At 43.4% G+C, this 20,165-nt stretch overlaps 1 protein-coding gene across 1 annotated transcript in view; it reads right to left on the bottom strand.

Moving 5' to 3' along the window:
* Positions 1 to 20,165, bottom strand: part of LOC139764976 (uncharacterized) — a 398,950-nt gene that overhangs the window by 299,844 nt on the left and 78,941 nt on the right. Inside the window, exon 2 of the mRNA XM_071692028.1 lies at positions 16,016 to 16,643. Coding sequence (XP_071548129.1) covers positions 16,016 to 16,640 — 625 coding nt within the window. The 5' untranslated portion in view covers positions 16,641 to 16,643. The remainder of the gene's footprint in view (positions 1 to 16,015; positions 16,644 to 20,165) is intronic.

The following is a 20,165-nucleotide window of genomic DNA, read 5'->3' as shown; positions in this document are numbered from 1 at the left end:
TAAAGTCGTCCTCGAGAGATTAAGTGTGTATATCCGACCTTCTTGCGTTCCCTTAGTTCTCTCGTGTTTCCTTATCATACGTTAAATTTTTTCTCCCACATTTCCTCGTTACCTTCTTAATTCTCTTCATCTCTCTCATGTTTTATAGTTACCCTTCCTCCTTCTCTTCCTCCTGATGTCTCATGGATCACACTTGTAAATGAGTTTCCTTCATTTTGATTAATTTACTTTTACGCCCAAAGCCACTTTGATGTCCTAGCTCTCCCGTCTTCACAGCATCCTTCAATGCTCCAGTCACTCAGTGCCTCCACTCATCCATTCTTTCATCCCCTTTCTTTCATTTATCTCCTTTTTCTACCGTCTGCACTCCCCGTTACTATTCCGTTGAGTTACGTCACAGTCACTTGCTATTTAAACCTTTCTTGTGTTACGACCCTCATCTATCCACACCCCATCTTGGTCAGTCACTTCTTCCCTTCACCCACTATCATCCATTCAGTTCATTCAACTTTCCGACCCACTTAATTTTCCTTCAGTCTCATCTTTCTTCTGTTTCTGCTGTCTTCATTGACCCTTGGCCATTTACAAAATAATCTTTTCCATATGTCATCACCAAAATGTCCTTTATCCAGCGTCCGTCACATTCCCGATGACACCCATTTAGTCATCCTTCAATTAACCGCTGTCCTTCGTCACAAATCCTGTTTTCCGTCACACTTTGTTTTCGTTAAGGTAACCTTCGTATATCCTCACATATCCTTTGACCTCCATCTCATACCCTCTTCATCACATACCTTCACTTCTCTTTCTGATACCCTCTGTCCTCCATCACATGCGCTTTGTCCTCCATCACATGCCCTTTGTCCTCCATCACATTCCCTTTGTTCCCCATCAAATACCCACTAATCTCCATCACATGCCCTCTGACCTCCGTCACATGCTCTTTGTTCTCCAACCTATACTCATTTTCCTTCATCATATATCATATGGTTCCGTTCACAATGCCTATTTTTTTTTTTTTTTTTTACCAAACCTTTGCTCTGTCGATTTTCTTCTCGATATCACTATAATGTCTTGAAAAAAGACGAATCGTCCCCAGATATTATTATTTCTTATATATTTTGAATAGCTTCCCTCTTTTGCTGCTCCTGAATTAAAAATATTCCATCTCATAAACTTTTGACCTTTTATTCGTGTCATTCTCGGAAGGTTTTTACAAAGGACCCCTTTTATTCTGGTCAAAATTTGGGCCATTCAACCCCATTTCAACTTCACAGACTGTCAGAACCAGATGACCTGGTGGTTTCTTTCTTATAATAATTAACCCATTTCTTTCCCAGTTTTTTTATGGCTGCTCATACTTTTTCTCGTTTTTCTCTCTCTCGTCACCTGCTTTTTTTTCCAGATTTCCAGCCTTTTTTCCGGATTTTCCAGCCTTTGTTTAGGATCTTCGGCCTTACTTTTAGGGGTCCAGCCTTTTCTTGGGGTCTTCGGCCTTGTTCTTACGTATCCAGCCTTTTTTTTCGGTTTTTCAGCCTTTCTTGAGGTTCTCTAGGTCGTCAGGCTTTCCATCGGGCGTCCAGCCTTTCCTCTAACCTTCCCTGTCTTTTTCTGCTTTCCCCATATTCTAGTCACTGTCTTTAGCTAATTGTATCTAAATTTCTCATCAATTATCCGTCCTTTCTCCTGTCTTTCTCATTTGTCCCACCTTTCTTCAGCTCTCCTTCCTCTTTCTTTTACATTTCCCTTCTCTTACTCCTATCCTCTCCCAGGTTCCAGGAAGCTTCCTGTCCAGTTTCCAGGAGCTAAAATTTTCGACCTACTGTCTGAGGATGCAAAGAAAGTCCCATGTTCGTCTAATCTGGAAGATGACCCTCCTCCTCCTCCTCCTCTTCCTCCTCCTCCTTCTCCTCCTCGTTCTCCTCCTCCTACCAGTCTCCTCTCTCACCACCATCTTCCGTGCATATTTCCTGCAGGAGCTGAGAACTGATAGATGGCGGAGTTGAAAGGAAGTTGAATTTTCGTAAGTTCCAGTTCATTTGAGGACTGGCCGACCATCCAGGGACCCGGGGTTCGAAGAGACTGAAAGATGAGGCCTGGAAACGTCTCTTTATGATCCCTTGGTCTCTCTCTCTCTCTCTCTCTCTCTCTCTCTCTCTCTCTCTCTCTCTCTCTCTCTCTCTCTCTCTCACTATAATGATAAATGATGAATTTAAAGCTGAGAAATAGCTCTTTTGACGGCAAGCTCGTTCAAGCTTATAGACGTAGCTTCTTTGGAGAGCTGGCTGATTGTTTCCTTTATAAGCAAGACCTTTGGTCACCCCTACCAGAGCCACACAGCCTTTGCCAGCATCACCGTCCTCACCAACCCAACCTTACCACCACTGCCACCATCACCACCCACCATCTCTTATCACCACCACCAATATCTCACCTATCACCATCACCACCATTGTCACCAACATCACAAATACTTCACTTATCCCCACCACCATCACGTAGCCCCTCTGCCGCCATAACCAACAGCCACAACTTGTAGACTACCATAACATATACTACAGTATTCATAGTACCACCAGCACCAGCCTGGTCCACGTGAGGGAGGTGGGTTTTGGGAGACCCAGCCACCGCTTCCTCATTAATATGCAGCTGGCAGATAATAACATACACAACAAGGATTCGTGAAAACGTAATCTAAATATGCCCTCAAGTGAGAGGAAGGGTAGTGGCAGATGGAGCTGCCGCAGGAACAGGATGGGCAGTGGTAGAAAAAGGAATGTGTGGAGGAACAGCAGCGGATGAAGTAACAGCAGTAGGAACACCAGTAACAGCGGAGGAGAGGGGTAGGAGCATTAGGTGCAGCAGAAACAGCAGGAATAACATGAGCAAACAGAGACGGGAAAACGAAAACAAGTGACAACAGGAACACAGATATTCGTAACAGAAGCAGTAGTCAATAGCGAAAGTGTAGGAAAAAAGTATTAACGGCATTTAAACAAGACAACGGAGGAAGGAACCTAAGCTAAACAACTTCCACGCAGAAGCAACAGGAGCAACAGACGAGTAGCTGCAACAGCAGCAGCAACAGAAGCCAACAGACACTCAGGAGCAGCACCTGCTCCAACAAGACGCAGCCACCCACCTCCCCAGCGTCAGGAGACGTTATGTATTGTATACAAATTAAAACACGATTCCTTCATTCGGAATGCATGAAATCTGGTGCCTATAATCGCGGGGAATTGCCAGGGGACTCGTAAGAGAGCGGAGGCCCACACCCACCCGCCAGCCAGCCCGCCAGCCTCGGGTTAAGGGCACTCCCATGTAAGGTTTCCCTAGTGAGCCTCCAACTGCCTTTTGTTTCTCTGGTACTTGGGCTCTGTATAGAGCCTTAGCCAGGCCCCTGTTCTCCCTTGTAATCTGGTCTTTATAGAGCCGTTTAGAGCCCTCTTTCCTAAGAAAATTGGCGCCTGTGTTGGGTCTTATATACTCCTGTTTCTCATAGTCCTGTATAGAGTTTGATAGTCTCTCTAAGTGGATCCTCATAGAGCAGTATAGACTTCCGTTTGCCAAAACTAGGTCCTATATATAACGTCTTATAGACACCCGTTCCCTATAAGCTGTGTCCTGGGTAAAGCCTCATGGAAGTCAGGTTTTCCTGGGTACTATGTAGAGTCATATAGATTCCTCCTTTCCTTATCACTGGGTCGTGTATGGAGCCTTATAGAATTCTGTGTCCCTGGGGCGTTTATAGAGCCTTATAGACTTCTGTTTGCCTTGTAAATGTGTCCCTGTTGAGAACCTTCAACAGATTTTGGTTTACCCATGAGGGATTTTCCCGGTTTAAATCCCCCGTCTGTGTGCGACCCAACTGAAAGCAAGGGTGAGAAATGTGAGAGAGGAGCAGAGGTAATGTGAAAGGACACAATAAGGACGTAAACGTACGGTTTTGGAGAGGACCTGTGACCCAAGGTCACGGGCACTCGCCCGGTGAGGGGATGTATGACCTAGGGGTCAAGGGATGATTCGATCAGTTGTTGGAATTGATCTGGAGCGCGCTTTGCGTGGGAGTACAGCTACTTTATATACGAGGGCAAGTCAGCGAATGTAAATCACGAAATCTCTGTTAAGGAGCGCATGTCTCATCCTCCACGTCCAGAAAGATAAAACTTTCACAGGGAGCACCCGTTCCATCCAGCGAAAGTTTCCTCAAGTAGAACTCGTAATATTCTCCACGACTCAAAAAAAAGGAAGAAAAAAAAAAGAAAAACTCATATGACTGTCACAGAGTCAGAGCCAGTACCGCTTACCGCACGGCATGATATTCCATGTCATTATACTTAATGCCAGAGAGAGAGAGAGAGAGAGAGAGAGAGAGAGAGAGAGAGAGAGAGAGAGAGAGAGAGAGAGCGAATGTGTCCTCTGGGGTCGAGTGTATATCAGTTTCTACTCTCCTCATTTGTCTCTTTATCGTCCAGCCATCTCTCTCGTTAAGCTAATTCAGAATCTTTATGAAAGCTTAATGCCAGTTGCTAAGTTAGGTACTCTGTTCTGTTAACCTGTGTTTTGGGAAATATGATTTTGATATGAATTAAATAAAAACAGTACATCCACTCATACCCACATTTATCTTCAGTGGTTCTCGCCAACACTTACGTAATAGAGTAATGCGTTCATTTGCAAGCTGCATTACATAACAGCTTAAAATTCCACATCACTAATAAAGATACGCGCTTTCCACTACAGTCAAAGACATGTTTTCGAAGTCAAAGTGAAGGTAAGGATGTAGAAGTTTACAAGTAAATACATGAATGTATATATCAAATCAGTCATATATATATATATATATATATATATATATATATATATATATATATATATATATATATATATACACAGAGAGAGAGAGAGAGAGAGAGAGAGAGAGAGAGAGAGAGAGAGAGAGAGAGAGAGAGGAGCTAGAAAACCCTAACATACGAGGAGTAGGTTTCTCCTCTCAAGTAAACACTGGCTCTTGCATTAACGAGTTTTGTTTCTGACCAGTGAGAGCAGCGGGAGGGGGAGGGATGAAAGAGAAGGGTGAAGGAGGGGGAGAAAGAGAAGAGAGAGGACGTTGGCAGCGCGACTGTATAGGGAGGAGGAAAGAAGAGAAATTGAGGAAGAATAGGGAGAGGGGATTCGTGAGTAATTGGGAGAAAAAGATGGAGAAGTGATTAGGAAACGGAGATAGGAAGGAGAATAAGGGATTTGTATAGAAGGAATATGTTGTAGAGAATTTCTAGGTCAGTTGGTGAAAAATGATTGTGCTTCGTTGTCGCCTTGTTTACCTCCATATAAATATATATATATATATATATATATATATATATATATATATATATATATATATATATATATATATATATATATATATATATCATTGTTACCAAGATTAAGAAATATTACTTTACTCATATTCACTAACGAATGGTTACTATCTGTGTTATGCTTTTCTCCAAGCTTTCATATCGGGAAACGAATGTCCTATGAGAGTCATATAGACGACCTGAACCCATCTAGCTCAGAAAAGAGAAGGTTACGAGTTGATCTGGTGCAGGTAGTCAGGATTTTGAAACCCTTTGACATTATCAACCAAAAGCAACAATTTTTCCTAAATTTCCCTGATGCCACTTGCAGAAATGCATATAAACTCGCGGGCGAACGTTTTACCTCGAAAAATGCATATTTTTTCTTCTTTTTCTCCAGCCGGAATGTTGAACATATAGAATATGTCAGTAAGAATTATCGACAGCATCGTTACGAACAAGTTTGAGACTAGACTTGATGGATACTTAACTTCATTTATTTCATTACATATATACTGCACAGGTATTTGTCCCTGGGATATCTGATTCTCTTTATCTCTGTCATTAAGGTAATCTCTGTGTTTATAATCTCCTCCACCATTACAAACACCCACGAAAGTCCCCTGTGATCTGTTGCTCTTTGCATTCCTTTGAATTTCATGAACTCGATCAGCTGCACGAGAGTAGCATTCCTCATTCATCATCATCGTATTTTATAGAGGTTTCGGTTATTTTTTAAACCAGCCAGCCAGCCAGCCAATCAGCCACACACAAAAAAAGAAGACAGACATGACACTCTTCTCTTTAGAATTATAAAAGGTGAAATTTGCTTTCTGTTCCTTCTACATTATTAAAAGATAAAAGCGAAATGCAGCCCTTTTTTTCTATCTCTTCTTCTTTTCTGTAGTTTTGACGGCTGCTGGAAAGCAGCGCAATGTATAAACTTTCATGAAGTTTAATACTTTTGTATTTATCTTGGCAGAGCTATAAGCAACCTCGCCGACTCGGAAAACTTTAAACTTTTCTTTGAGAAGTAGAGTTTAAATGTTTTCTACCGAGTAAGTGATATGTCAGAGACGCACAAATGAATATCATTCATACATGATTATATATATATATATATATATATATATATATATATATATATATATATATATATATATATATATATATATATATATATATATATATATATTCTTTTATGTTAAACGTAATTCTCATGTTCAGTCATCTTCACCATATGATCAATACACCTATCATATTTTGCTTTATTTCCATCCATGTAATTAGTCTATCTTCTCTCTTTTCCTGTCTTTCTTGATGTACTCTTCCTAATTCCTATATACACTGACGGCTTTCCTGTTATGCATTACTGTCTGACTTCAACGCATCCTGCAAGCTTTCTCGTTGCTAGTATACAGTCTATCTGCAAGCATGGAGTAGTATAAAGTAATTGGTCGGGAGGGGAATGATTTCTCTCATGCAGTGAAATCAGTAGATGTGAAATCCGCATTACGTTTTGTTTTTCTTTTATCTTTTATCTTTTTTCTATTGAATGATGAAGCAGCTATATGGCGGCATGTTTGACTTTGTCATAATGATGTTGATAAAGATATTTCTGAGTTGGTGGCTAAATTTTTCCATATAAGACAGAAGAGAAAGACAAACAGCTCAGAGCACACAGACACTTAAATATCAGACAGAAAGACAGAGAAAAACATTGAAAGACGTGGATTACAGACACTCAAAGATGGAGGGGACGTGGAACCACAGAAGAAACAAAGAGAGGAAGAGAAGCAAATACATCTTCCTCCCTACTGTATTAGCACGCCCTGCGAGTCTTCACCTTGATGAATGCTAATTTTAAATTGCTTCTTAAATACAGGGGTCAGGGGTTACGGCAACCGACGGAACGGGATATATTTCTGGAGAGAATCAAGGGTCCCGAGCGAAGATTCTGGGAGTAAGACTCACAAAATATATGTACACACTGAACGGAATGAAGTACAGTCAGCCGAGGGATGCTAAACGTACGTGGAGGTTCACAAGAAAGAGAGGGAATGTGAGCGAATAAGTCCATATCTTCGTGTGTTTTTGGCGCTACCTCTCTAACTCGGGAAATGGCGAACATGTTTTATATATATATATATATATATATATATATATATATATATATATATATATATATATATATATATCAGAAAACCAAACAGCAGTCCACGAAAGTCATAATCATCTAGACAAACACTGATATCAAAGCTGCTTTGAAAATCGCTTCAACTACCCCGCATTCCTATCCTTCACCGTCTCCTTAATTATCTTATTATCTCAGTTATCATCCACGAACGAGGGATTATTCCGTCCTCAACTCGGTAATTTATTCTTGAGGACAGAGATGGGAGGCGGATATTAAACGTTCTCAACTGTCCTCTGCGTCTGATTTTGAGGCGACGCCGCACTCAAGGGCAAGACATTGCCTTCCTGAAATGGCTGAGCTGAAGATGTGCGAGATTCTCTCTCTCTCTCTCTCTCTCTCTCTCTCTCTCTCTCTCTCTCTCTCTCTCTCTCTCTCTCTCTCCAGCCTTGCATCAAGTACTCGCCCCTCTCCTCGTGCTGCTGCCTCTCCCCTCGTTTTACAGCGCGGAGCCGGGGAGAGAGAGAGAGAGCCCCCAGGGAAGATTGGGGGCTTAACGACCAAGAGATGAGAAGGACTCTCGCCCTTAGCGACAGCAGTTTTGTCACTTGTACTTACCCTTTGGTTGTTTAGACGAGAGGAGGAGAAAGGGAAGGTCTTTAGCTAACGCCCTCCCTAAGGCTGGCTAGAACAAGTCATTCCTAGAGAGACTAATTGCGTTCGCTGTGTGTATTGTATTGCATTCTGAAGGACGACATTAGAGTGTGTGCCACGGGCTAGGTGAGTGTAATGGGGTGCAGAAGCGCAAGTTTGAGCTGCATCATCTGAGGGAATAACTTTATATATCGGAAATTCTTAAGTAAATGAATTGGAGTGTATTGTATTAGTATACAATGAGATATATTGCAGTATTTTGGTAGGAGTAACTGGGTTTTTATATTATGAGATTACTTGGCCATCTTCAAATATATATATATATATATATATATATATATATATATATATATATATATATATATATATATATACAACGAGGTCAGAACTTTACAATGCCTCTGACCATTTCCTATCACAGTACGTACAGCCAAGAATCATTTCATATTGATTGCAGCCAAAACTCTCTTCGCCTTAATCTCAGCTTTGGCCTGGAGTTGAGGACGGCCCTTGTTGAGCGCCTTGTATACAAGTCGTCCAAGTTTTGTAAGAGCAGCTATGATGGGCCAGACGTTTTGGCCGAGAGTTTATGAAAAGTTTTCTGGGGTTGGCATTCACGATGGGTCTGTGTCGGGACCACTTGCTTGATGAAATGAAAACACGATGACGGTAACTTCAACCACATATCTGTCCGTCTGTTTTTCTTTCTCGTCTGTATGTCGATGTCTGAAGAATAGTACAGACGCAGCTTGTCTGTGTCTGTGTATTAGGTATGACACGAACTGAAAAGGCGTATGATTTATTTTTATTTTCCCTACTTTCTGAAACATTCCCTCTTATCTCTCCCTCCCTTGATCCACTTCTTCCTTCTTCTTCTATTACATCTTCGTCACCTCCTTAAACTCTATTCTTCCTTTTCTTTATCTTTCTTGAGCTCATCCTCTCACATCTAATTACTCCTCCCCATTCCTCTTCTTCACTCCTCCTCCTCCTCCTCCTCCTCCGCTTCTCTTTTTCTTCTTCATCCCTGCCACTCCCCAGACTTCCATTTGCCCTTCCTCTGCACAATCCCTGGCCTTTCCTACTCTGGGGGGCTTCAGCTAACTTTCTCTGGGGTTATGACCGGCCCTTTTCCGATGGCATGACCTGATCTTTTCCCTAGGGGCGTGACCTGAACTGCTCTGGGGGCGTGACATTATCATGTCAGAATATTCATACTGTAATGTGGTCCTTCAGATGACAAGATTAATTAGTTTGATTATTGTATTTCTCTCTCTCTCTCTCTCTCTCTCTCTCTCTCTCTCTCTCTCTCTCTCTCTCTCTCTCTCTCTCTCTCTCTCTCTCTTTCTCTCTCTCTCCACATGCCTCTTCTCCTTTTCTCCCATTCTCTCTCCCTTCACCCTCTCCCCGACCTCTCCCCACCGCAGGTCACCAGTCCCCTCACGCAGAGACACTGACGGCGACAAATGCCAACCTCTCCAGTATTCACCATCGACACCAGTGCCACCTATCACCGCCCCTCACAGGCACCCACCTACACTGGAAACTTGTCCTTTCACCTACCTACCTCCCACTTACCTACCTTCCAACTTCTGACCTCCCACCGACCCACCTCCCATCTACCTACCTCCCAACTCTTTCCCTCCCACCTACCTACCTCCCACCTATTTGCCTTCTACCTACCTACCTACCTACCTCCCATCTACCTACTTCTTATTTACCTCACACCTACCTACCACCCACTTACCTCCAGCCTATCTACCTCTTGCCTATTTACCTCCCACTTACCAGTTCTCATCTACAAGTTAGTCACATAAGTACCTACGTAGAGCTACCTATCTACCTATATATATACATGTCTACCTACTTACCTACGGAATACATAAGTGCTGACCTATTGCAAACCTCTCTTCTTTCCTTCCTCCTTGCCTAGCATATCCGTCAGTCATTTCCCTAATGTATGCCTCTGTAGGCTGAATACGCCAGATAACTGCTCATATTAATTACTTCCTTCAGGCATATCAGGATACATCGATTGGCTTAAGATATTGAGTCAGGCTTAGCAGCGGAAATGGGTAACCCAAGCTGAGTTAGAGAAAGGTAAAGATTTATCATTAATGTTTCATGTTGTTTAATATCTGCTGACGAGTTGCCTCCCGTAATCATACTGAATGCCCTATAAAATTGCCAACTTTTCGTCGCCCATATAACATTACTGTCGTGTTCCTGTTTGGAAACCCACTGCTAGTGCACTGAACGTGGAGGTACAAAAGATATATTATATATATATATATATATATATATATATATATATATATATATATATATATATATATATATATAGAGAGAGAGAGAGAGAGAGAGAGAGAGAGAGAGAGAGAGAGAGAGAGAGAATTAATAAGCCAAATTATCTCCTATTATTCCCATCCATAAAGCTGAAACGTGATTGGCTTACACGACCTTTGACCCAACCAATGGATTGTTCTGTGTATTTGATGCAGCTCCAGTACGATCTAGATCTTTTATTAATGACCTAATTGGTACACATCTGTTGACCTAGGGTGCCAATTTGCGCCTGTCACTTGGTACTTTGTTGATGAAATGGGCACGCATTACGCTCGGCGGATTGTATAACCGTGCTTACCCCTCAGACCTATGTTGTAGGTGTTTGGAGATGACTAAAGAATTCAGAGAAAGAAAGTTTAAATCGAGGAGAAAGATACAATGAACAGAATGGAAGAGGGATAAAGAAATAGATATGGATGAGAAAGATCAGAAAACACGGAAGGGAAGATGTGGACAAAAACAAAAGAAAGGTGGTATAGGAAAGAGGAGGCGAATTGCAGTGAATGTGAGAATAGGAGAGAGGGGGATAGGTATGGGAGACACAGACAGAAAAGAAGAAATAATGGAAAACTGTGTAGGACCGATGACTATAACACTGCATGATTAGACATGAGGTGCAAATTCATAACGGTAGTTATGTTTAAGTTAAGGTAGAAAAATATAATTAGGGTAGTATGATTTGATATGAGGTATGAAAACATAGAGAGGTACGATCTAATATGAGGTACAAAAATATCAGGATAGTATGATCAAATATGAGGTACAAAAAAACATAATTAGGGTAGCATTATCAAATGTGAGGTACAAATATATCATTAGGGTAGTATGATCCAATATGGGGTACAAGAATATAACTAGGATAGTACGATATGATATGGGGTACAAATGACAATGGTAATATGATTAGATATGGGTACAAAAATATGATTAGGGTGGTATGATTGGATATGGGTAGTATGATCTGAAACAGCGGTACATAGATATAATTAGATATGTTTATAACGGAGGGAAAAAAGGATGGACCCCTTCTAACCTGCCAATATCAAGTCGCCAATTAATCAGTGGTAGATGACAGTGGATCACATTACCAATCTTTCCTTAGTCTCTCCTACCCACTCCTGCCCATCATTATAGGAAAGAGGCTCCCCAGGTACCTGGCCATGGCCCTCTTCCTCATATTCCTCATAATCTTTCTTTCCTCACGATCAGAGCGTTCTTCCTTCCTTCATTTCCTTCTCTTGATAATAGCACCCCTTTCTGACAGATGAGGAAGACCAGTTTATTTTAGTTCCCGTCCATTTCCTGGTTTCCCTTCGTCTCTTTTTTATCCCCCCCCCCCCCTTTTTATTTTCTTTCGTCCTTATTTCATCTTATCATTCTCTCTCTCTCTCTCTCTCTCTCTCTCTCTCTCTCTCTCTCTCTCTCTCTCTCTCTCTCTCTCTCTCTCTCTCGCACGCCACCCTGGTCAGGCATGTTCATTTGACTTTATTAGACACACATCAACAAAGTCTTCCCTCCTCCTCCTCTCCCTCCGTCACGTCGGAGCAGTAGGCCTACTGCATCACTCTCCTTTTCCCCCTGTTCCCCTTCCTCTTCCCAATTTCCGAACACCCACCCATCCCACCATTGTAGTATGCCCTTGCCTTCCCCTTCCCTCTTCCATCCCTCTAGCCAGCCAGTATCAACTTACCTTTCGTCAACTAATGAAGAATTAGTCGATGGCGTCCCTGTTGCCTCTGATTTATCCACCGTTGTCCTCCCATCCCTGGTGTTCTGTGGAGTGCCCAAGGCTAGGCAAACACGAGGTGGTGTGTTCCAGTATTTCCCATGTGACGGCTTGTAAATAATTCGCACGACTGAAAAGTCTTGATAATTCGATTTCTGTGGAAGTCCGTCACCATAAACGTATTGGAAATAATGTTTTGTGGTTTTGTGGATCTGCGAGTATCACCTCACCACGACCTATAGCTGACTTCCTAAACCCGATGGTACGACCCTTGAGGCCGACGGAACGACCTTTGATTCCGACTGTTTGACATGCGTCCGACGGTTCGAACGGTGAACACGAAGGCACGACTGTTAGACTATGATACAACCCTTAGATATGAGGTTACGACCCTTGAACGTGATGACAGGCCTAAACGGTTAGCACGACCCCTGAGCACGACAGTTCAACCTGTATAAGACAGCCTGGCCTTTGAACTTTGCCCTTAAAAGAGCTAGTAGGGTTACGGTATGACTGCTGTAAAGAAAAAGACAAAAAGAAGGAACTGAGGAAAAGCAATATGTTTCCCTCCCACGAAGGGAGACATAAAAATAAATCTAAAAACAAGAAACTCCAATATTCGCCAGCGAATGCAGTATGACTTCCTCCACAATATCACACATACCATCACGTTCACTATGGAGGGAAGCGCTGACTGAGTCATCTTCACTGTACCCCTAGGTAAAACTAAATTGTCATCTTCGCTACACCCTAGGTAAAACTAATTGTCATCTTCACTACTTCCCAGGTAAATCTAAATTGCAATCACTACACCCCAGGTAAAACTAAACTGTATACACATCACTACACTCTCGACGCCTTATGCATTACCTTTCCTCATACGTCCACATCCCACACATTTAAGCAGTTTCCCAAAATACTTTCCACTCCTCCTCCACTCCCCATTTTCCATTTACTCTAATGCCATTCTTCGTTCAATCTTTCTTGGTATCTCAAAAGTGGCCTTTATTCTACGCTTGCTAATTTTCACCACCTCCTTCAAGCACTTATCAGACTCGTCCTAAAACCACAACAAACTTTCAACACTCGCCTCCACTAAGAAATTATCAAACATTTCACTTTGCCGCTTCTTTCTGGAAGTTTACATCTAACAACTTCTCCCTTGCACGCTTGTCCATTAGCACATAATCCAATAATGCACGTTGACTCTCACCCCCCCCACTCTCACAGGTACACACACACACTCATGTACGCACCTTTTTATGTTGCAGGAAGAAAATGTTTTGATTTTGTTATGTTGCGTCTTCATAACAATCAGCATCATAACCGAGGCGTAGTGAAGATGAATTTTATTGATGGTGCCGGTGAAGATGGCTAGATTGTTGTCGTCCATAGCGGTCATGATAGTGAGCTGATAGTGAGGAGGGAACATTATTACATTCTATCGCAAATATTAACCTTTCTGCGAATCCTTCTCGAAATTTGCATCCTGGCGCAGCACATCCATAGATACGGCAAGTGCATTACCAATCCAGATCCTGATCTATTTAAGGACGGTAGGAAAGGACGCGTATAGGGGCTCGTCCCAAGGTTTTCGAAGGATGGAATAGACTGTTCAGCAAGTGGACGCTGAATTAGATTCGGAGGGTTCGGTTCCCTTGGATCGCTCCGGAGGTGTTTCGAGGAGGGGTGGACTCAGTAGCAGGAGGCACTCATGCCATATCTTGGCTTTTCTGTTGCTTTATGGAACACATGAAACATCGATCCAGAACTCTGTGGGACCTCGCCATAAAGGGTATGGATGATGGCCCGAAGAAGCGTCCACTGGTCTCGCAATTCATAGAGGTCATCGAGCGCAAAGCGAAGGTCAGTGGTAAGCGTAATATTTACCATAACTGCGGCGGGTCCCAGCCTCACCTTGGATGACGCCGTGAACACCGACGACCCCCTCACTGGATGACTGACTCATCCGTGAACCCGGATGACGATGACATTTCAGATGACGGCGATCCTTATCATACACTACGGCAGGTCATCGCCTCGTCTCCCTCCGACGTCGAAATTTTGAGCCGCCTTCGCGCAGCCTGCGTCCTTCTGCAGGACATTCACAGTGACGGACACTGTATCAGCATCCGGAATCCAGATGTGTTAGAAGTCACGTACAACGAGTCAGCGGACGGCACGGATATCTATCTCCCTGGCTCTTCTGGAAGGCTACGAAAAGACGCGACAAGGGGAGCGTCCCGAGATGTTCCGGAGCTGGAACGAGGTGTACGACCTGGACGAACTGGCGAAGGCACGAAAGATGAGTTACCCTTTGGTCGCGCCGGAGGTGTTCCTCGGGAGTCCGGCCTCCATCCCAGGGGACGTGCATGCCATGTCCTGGCTCTTCTGTTACCTACTGCAGCTAATGGAATCCAGAAAGCTTTGGAGACTCGCCGTCCAAGGCTTCGCGACTGTAGAGGAGTTTCGCCCACTGGTTCCAGAATTCTTGAAAGTCATTGACCGCGCGCTGGACGTCAGACGCAACTTTGCTTGTAAGGTCTTATGGAAAAATAAAATCTTCAATCTGTTCAAGGGTGTACGTGATAAGAGATGGTGGTGAACAGTTGTTTGCGGCGATAAAGGTGAAAGGGAATTAATGTGTATTAAGTTCACTCGTCTAATTATAATTCGTATTGATGTAATATCGTATTATCAGTAACTGTATGTGTATGAATATCATCACCATTTTAACGTATTTTGAGTTTTGTGTATGATGGTAGACTTGTGTTATTGTGTCGCTATTTCTTTGATACCATTATCATGTTACTTAAAATCAGTTCGTTTCGTATAATTTTGCCATTTGTCATGAGAGTTAAATATGTTGCATGTATTACGTTTTATGCGTATCAGTTGGTATAACCGGACGCTGCTTGCACGAGGTTGTACGGCGAGTGAAGATTGACTTTCGGCAAGGCTGCCCCACCTGGTAGCAGTCTTGTCAAGCAACTTCTCACTCAAAAAGGAGACGTTCATTCCCTGCTACTGGTGGTTACGTGTTTACCAAATGGCGTCCTAGCTACGTCTCTTCGTTGTATATCAACTGACTTATATTTCGTTCTTGTATCTCCCTTGATGATGTGATCATTACACGAAAGTGCACTTGGGAACTTATCGTGTTTCATTTCCGTGTGGTTAAGAAAGGAATATATATATATATATATATATATATATATATATATATATATATATATATATATATATATATATATATATATTGATGGTAGGCTGACTAGTTCTGGACAAGGACATCAGAACCCCCATATCGTATTACCAGTTACGAACTAATGAAGGATGGCGAAGGCGGCTTGGCCACAGAGACAGAGGAGGGTGAGATGGCTTTGGGGGATGAGGCCGGTGCTGGTGGGTGGAGTTACTGTGGGGGTGAATGGTGGAGAAGCAGGGGTAAACGTGTTTGGTGGTGTTGGAGGATGACACTGGACTGTTGGAGGGTGAGGATGGAGATGACGGCGGATGGGCGAAGACGGAGGGTGAGGATGGAGATGACGGCGGATGGGCGAGGACGATGACGAAAACAAGAGAGGCATGGAGGATGGTGCGGGTGACTCGAGGAACGTGAAAGTTTACGAGTTTTTCTCTGTAATTAAGAGCTCTACTAGTGTTGTTACTGATGAGTTCTTAACAATGATTAATGAGGGAAGGGAGTACAAGGGAGGTACAACTTGAGAAAGTACATCAGAGGTACCAGTGAAGGGAGTACAAGAGAGGTACCACTTAAGGAGGCACGTGTGAGGTACCACTGGGACTGACCTGGTGCTGGAGGTAGAAGACTCAGGGTGTTGTTGCCTCCTGTGGCCCAGTCACAGAGCGAACACTGGTCGAAGTCCCACTCCAGCTCCTCTTCCTTAAGATCCTCCTCTTGTGGCTCCAGTTTCTTCCTCTTCCTCCCCTCCTCCTGAAGACGCCCGATAGCCCCCTGGAGGAAGGGAGGCACTGGAGGAGGAGGGAGGGTCAGGATGAAATCGGGAGGAGGTGGGAGGGAGGCAAACTCCTCACACTCCATGGAGTCGGTGCAGGTGTAGTTGATGTCGTAAAGGTCATCGTAGAAGAGGTCATCGTAGGAGAACCCGTCGCTGAAGCTGTTCGTCAGGATGACCTCTTCGACTCCGTCCCACCACGACTCGTCCTCCTCCCACGTCTCCCCCGCGTCCTCCAGCCCATCGTAGAAGTCCAGGGAGGCGCTGCCCCCAGCGGGGTATGGGTGGAGCGTCCGCGAGGGGTAGATGAGGGGGTGGTCGAAGTAACGGACGGGATGCGGAGGGCGTGGCGGGGGGATGGGAGGTCTGGGAGGAGGGTCACCCGGGAAGAGGGACGAGGCGCAGGACTTTCTCTGAAGGCTCAGCAGGAGCGCCAGCCGAAGGACCTGCCACCACATCTCCTGAGGGAGAAACCAGAACAGCATCGTTAACAACGTGACCAAACGTTATGTTTACAACTTCAGGAAAGAAATCAAAGATAAAGATAAGTCGAGGTGACGATTAGACTTACTAACTTTATCTATACATAAAATGAAATGCATTTAATGTTAGTCAAAACATTACACAATTCACATGTAAGCATTAACATATAAAACAAAATGAACTCGATACGATAAAACCAGCTTTCAACATCATTACAGAAGGGTTGGGGAAGACGTCACAAATGGGGGGCAAAAAAGGCAAACCGTCATCATATTATATATATATATATATATATATATATATGTATACATATATATATATATATATATATATATATATATATATATATATATATATATATATATATTTTCCCCAGCAGAATCTGAAAAGTTGGTGAACGTCGTCATCTGTGGGAGGAGTCTATCAGGTGTATGCATCCAGGCGAAACGCTCTTCCCCAGAAAACGTTCGAGTTAGAGGTAAAGAGAGAGAGAGAGAGAGAGAGAGAGAGAGAGAGAGAGAGAGAGAGAGAGAGAGAGAGAGAGATGCGTGGCGCAACCCAAGTCCCTCCTTCCTCACACTTCGAGTCGTCTGGCAGGCAAGAAAAAAAAAAAAAGATATATGCGTTCCACCTTGGCCTGGCTTGCTGCCTGTGACTTGACAGTTGGCGTACAGCACCCGCAGGCTCCCAGGTGCTCCTTTCATGTCAGTCCTCTTCACAACTTCCTCTCCCACACGCGCGCACACCTCCCCACCGCCTCTCCTCCTCCTCCTCCTCCTCCTCCTCTTCCTCTGCCGCTCAGAAAGCCTGCCCACTCAGGAACTTGTGCAATGACATCGATGTCCCGCCATTACTATGTAAATTGTTAGATCGACTTGCGTTCCGCGCGTCTCCAGATACGAGAAAGGATTGCTAAACATTTTCCCATAAAACAAGGTCGCTTCAGGTCGCCTCGTAAGCACCCCTGATGGCTTCCCCCCAGACCGATTTCCTCCCCGGTGAATTATAGAAAATTATCCGCCGCGGGAACTCCTGCGTTATGGCCCGCATCTTAACGAAACTGCTATCTCGCCGGGGTCGAGTCCCACCAAAGCCAATTCCTTCCACCCTGTACGAGTCGTGACCTGACGTGGCTCATCTAGCTCGACCCGGAATAAGCGCGGGGTCAGCTGCGCACTCACGATGGCTGCTCCACAAGCCGTTACCCATAAGAAAAAAAAAGATCTTTTTATGAAAGTGTGAAACAGGGAAGAAACGCTGTCGGGAGAATACCTTCTACTCGTCTGGCTTGCAATACCTGGTGCCGATGTCCGACGATGCAGTTGGCTCGATACCTTACCCAATCACGGTCCGTTTCTAACTGTCAGTGATGGGTAGGACGAGCGATCTCAGCCAATCAACGGTCGTTTGTCACATCAGTGATTTGATTAGCTAATCAATGAGAGTTTCTGAAGCTGCCAATTATCGCAATCAAGGGTAATTGGAACCATCACATATTCACTGTAATTTCGGTATTTTACAAATGATTTTCTTGGCCAGCGGAAAATTATTTATGATGTATAACAATACTGATTGGATAAAAATTCATGATTACGTTTGATACACGAATCAGGAACCGTAAGATTATAATACATAGTACCAACTCAAATTTACACTAAATGTGTGAAAACTATAAATGTATATGTAACTATTACAATAATGATAAGAGGAAGGAGAGTTGAAATTTTATTGAAGTAACTGTGTTCAAAGGTTGAAAATAGACAAAACAAAATTGATGAAAGAGGACTTACAGAAAAGGGGTTAAGTATTCTTTACATAACTACAAAGGTGGAGGATAATATACCCTCTGTTTATTATTGATGATATTCATAGAGGGTGGGATGGGACTGTCCGAGCTTGGATGGGCTCGATGCAATCGTGGTGCCGAACTGCAACTCGGGGACGAGGGATTTCTGGTGCCAGGATATGATGGTGGCGATAATGATGCAGCAGCTTCATCCCGAACTGTCACGGGTGGACCAGTGATGGTGAGAGATGGTTGGGAGGGTTAATGTGTGTGACTACCATTGATAAGGAGAGTAAAAGATGGACCCAGGATGATCTTAAATGCCATTTTACGAAACTTTTCCAGTCGCCAGTTTTCTGTGGGGGAACAGGGAGGTAGACCAGGTGAAGAAGGCATTTGAAACGTAACAGACCGCACAGTCTAAAGGGTTTTAGAATATAGAGTTTGTTGTATTTCATTCAACGAATGGCTTTTGAAAATTAGGGTTATACTACGTTGCCGGAGACTGCATACAATATTAACATGGGAATTCAGTTTGCTGCAAGATTATGCTGGATTGATATTGATAGAAGTTCACTGCAAAGGAACGTCAATGGCCACTGGCACTGTGAGAGTGTATGTGTTCTGTAGAATTATCTTTATCTCCTGAAGAAGGTGTTCAAGATAATTTTCTTTTTTTCTGATGTGCTACGCTGAGGATCTTAATGACCCCAGGCAGTTAGATAGTCTTAAACCCCACACACCCACCACGACAACTAACCCGAGTTACATTCGCCTGATCCGTGCCTGGACCGGACACTTATCTCGCTGACACTGCAAGAATGCACATGATCTCAGACGATGAGCTCAGCTCAGCAGCACAAGAATTATCAAGTATTTCCCAGTGCTGAATTCTGCCCGGGGGCCGAAAGATGCAGGACTCCAGATGGTGAAGTAATTTCACAAAAAAAAACAACAAACCGTGCTATCTCGTCTGGCTCACTCAACTGATAAAGTAAGTTAACTGGAAATTTCTGCAGGATCCCCGAACCCCGAGAAAACATGACGGGTTTCCTTTGTACCCCATGCAGTGAGACCTTAGCGAAACTTTTTTTTTTCCGATGCTCCGCTGTCAGTCTCGAACCTTGGCTACATCGTGGGTTCTGAAGCTTCGAATTATCCGTCGGCCCAAGAAAAAAAAAAAAAAGATATATGAACCGGTCGAAAATCTCGGTTTTTATCGAATACTGATCCTTCCATTGAGGCTTTTACGCTAATCCAGTTACTGCTTCAGTATATGATGGTATGAGATGCTTTCTGGCGGGAAGACGATGTTCTCTTTACTGTGGTTTTCTCTCGTTCAGGTGTTCCGAAGCACTTCAGATCCGTAGTTTTGGGGCTAATGGAGTTTTTTCTTTTGAGAATCAGTTAACTCTTAACATTGTTATTGGCTTGGTGTTCATCACAGTGCTTACTGAACTACCAGGCGCAGAAAATGTGTCCACATTCGTGATATCTTTCTCCTCAAAATTCAAAACGTAGACAGAAATCAAGTGCTAGATGAAAAGTAGAAGGTAGACGATGTTCATATGTGTTGCGATCCATCTCATACTCAACATCATTATGGCTTTCATTGCCATCATTATCATTTGTAATGATATATTTCATCACCTGTCATTAAACGAAGTACCATTCTGTAACCAACGGGTAATGAAAACAATCATCTATGACCATA

This window comes from Panulirus ornatus, chromosome 52, assembly GCF_036320965.1.
Source record: "Panulirus ornatus isolate Po-2019 chromosome 52, ASM3632096v1, whole genome shotgun sequence".
NCBI classification, from domain to species: domain Eukaryota; kingdom Metazoa; phylum Arthropoda; class Malacostraca; order Decapoda; family Palinuridae; genus Panulirus; species Panulirus ornatus.
Note: the sequence above shows the minus strand (reverse complement) of the source record. Positions and strands in the feature narration are given on the sequence as shown.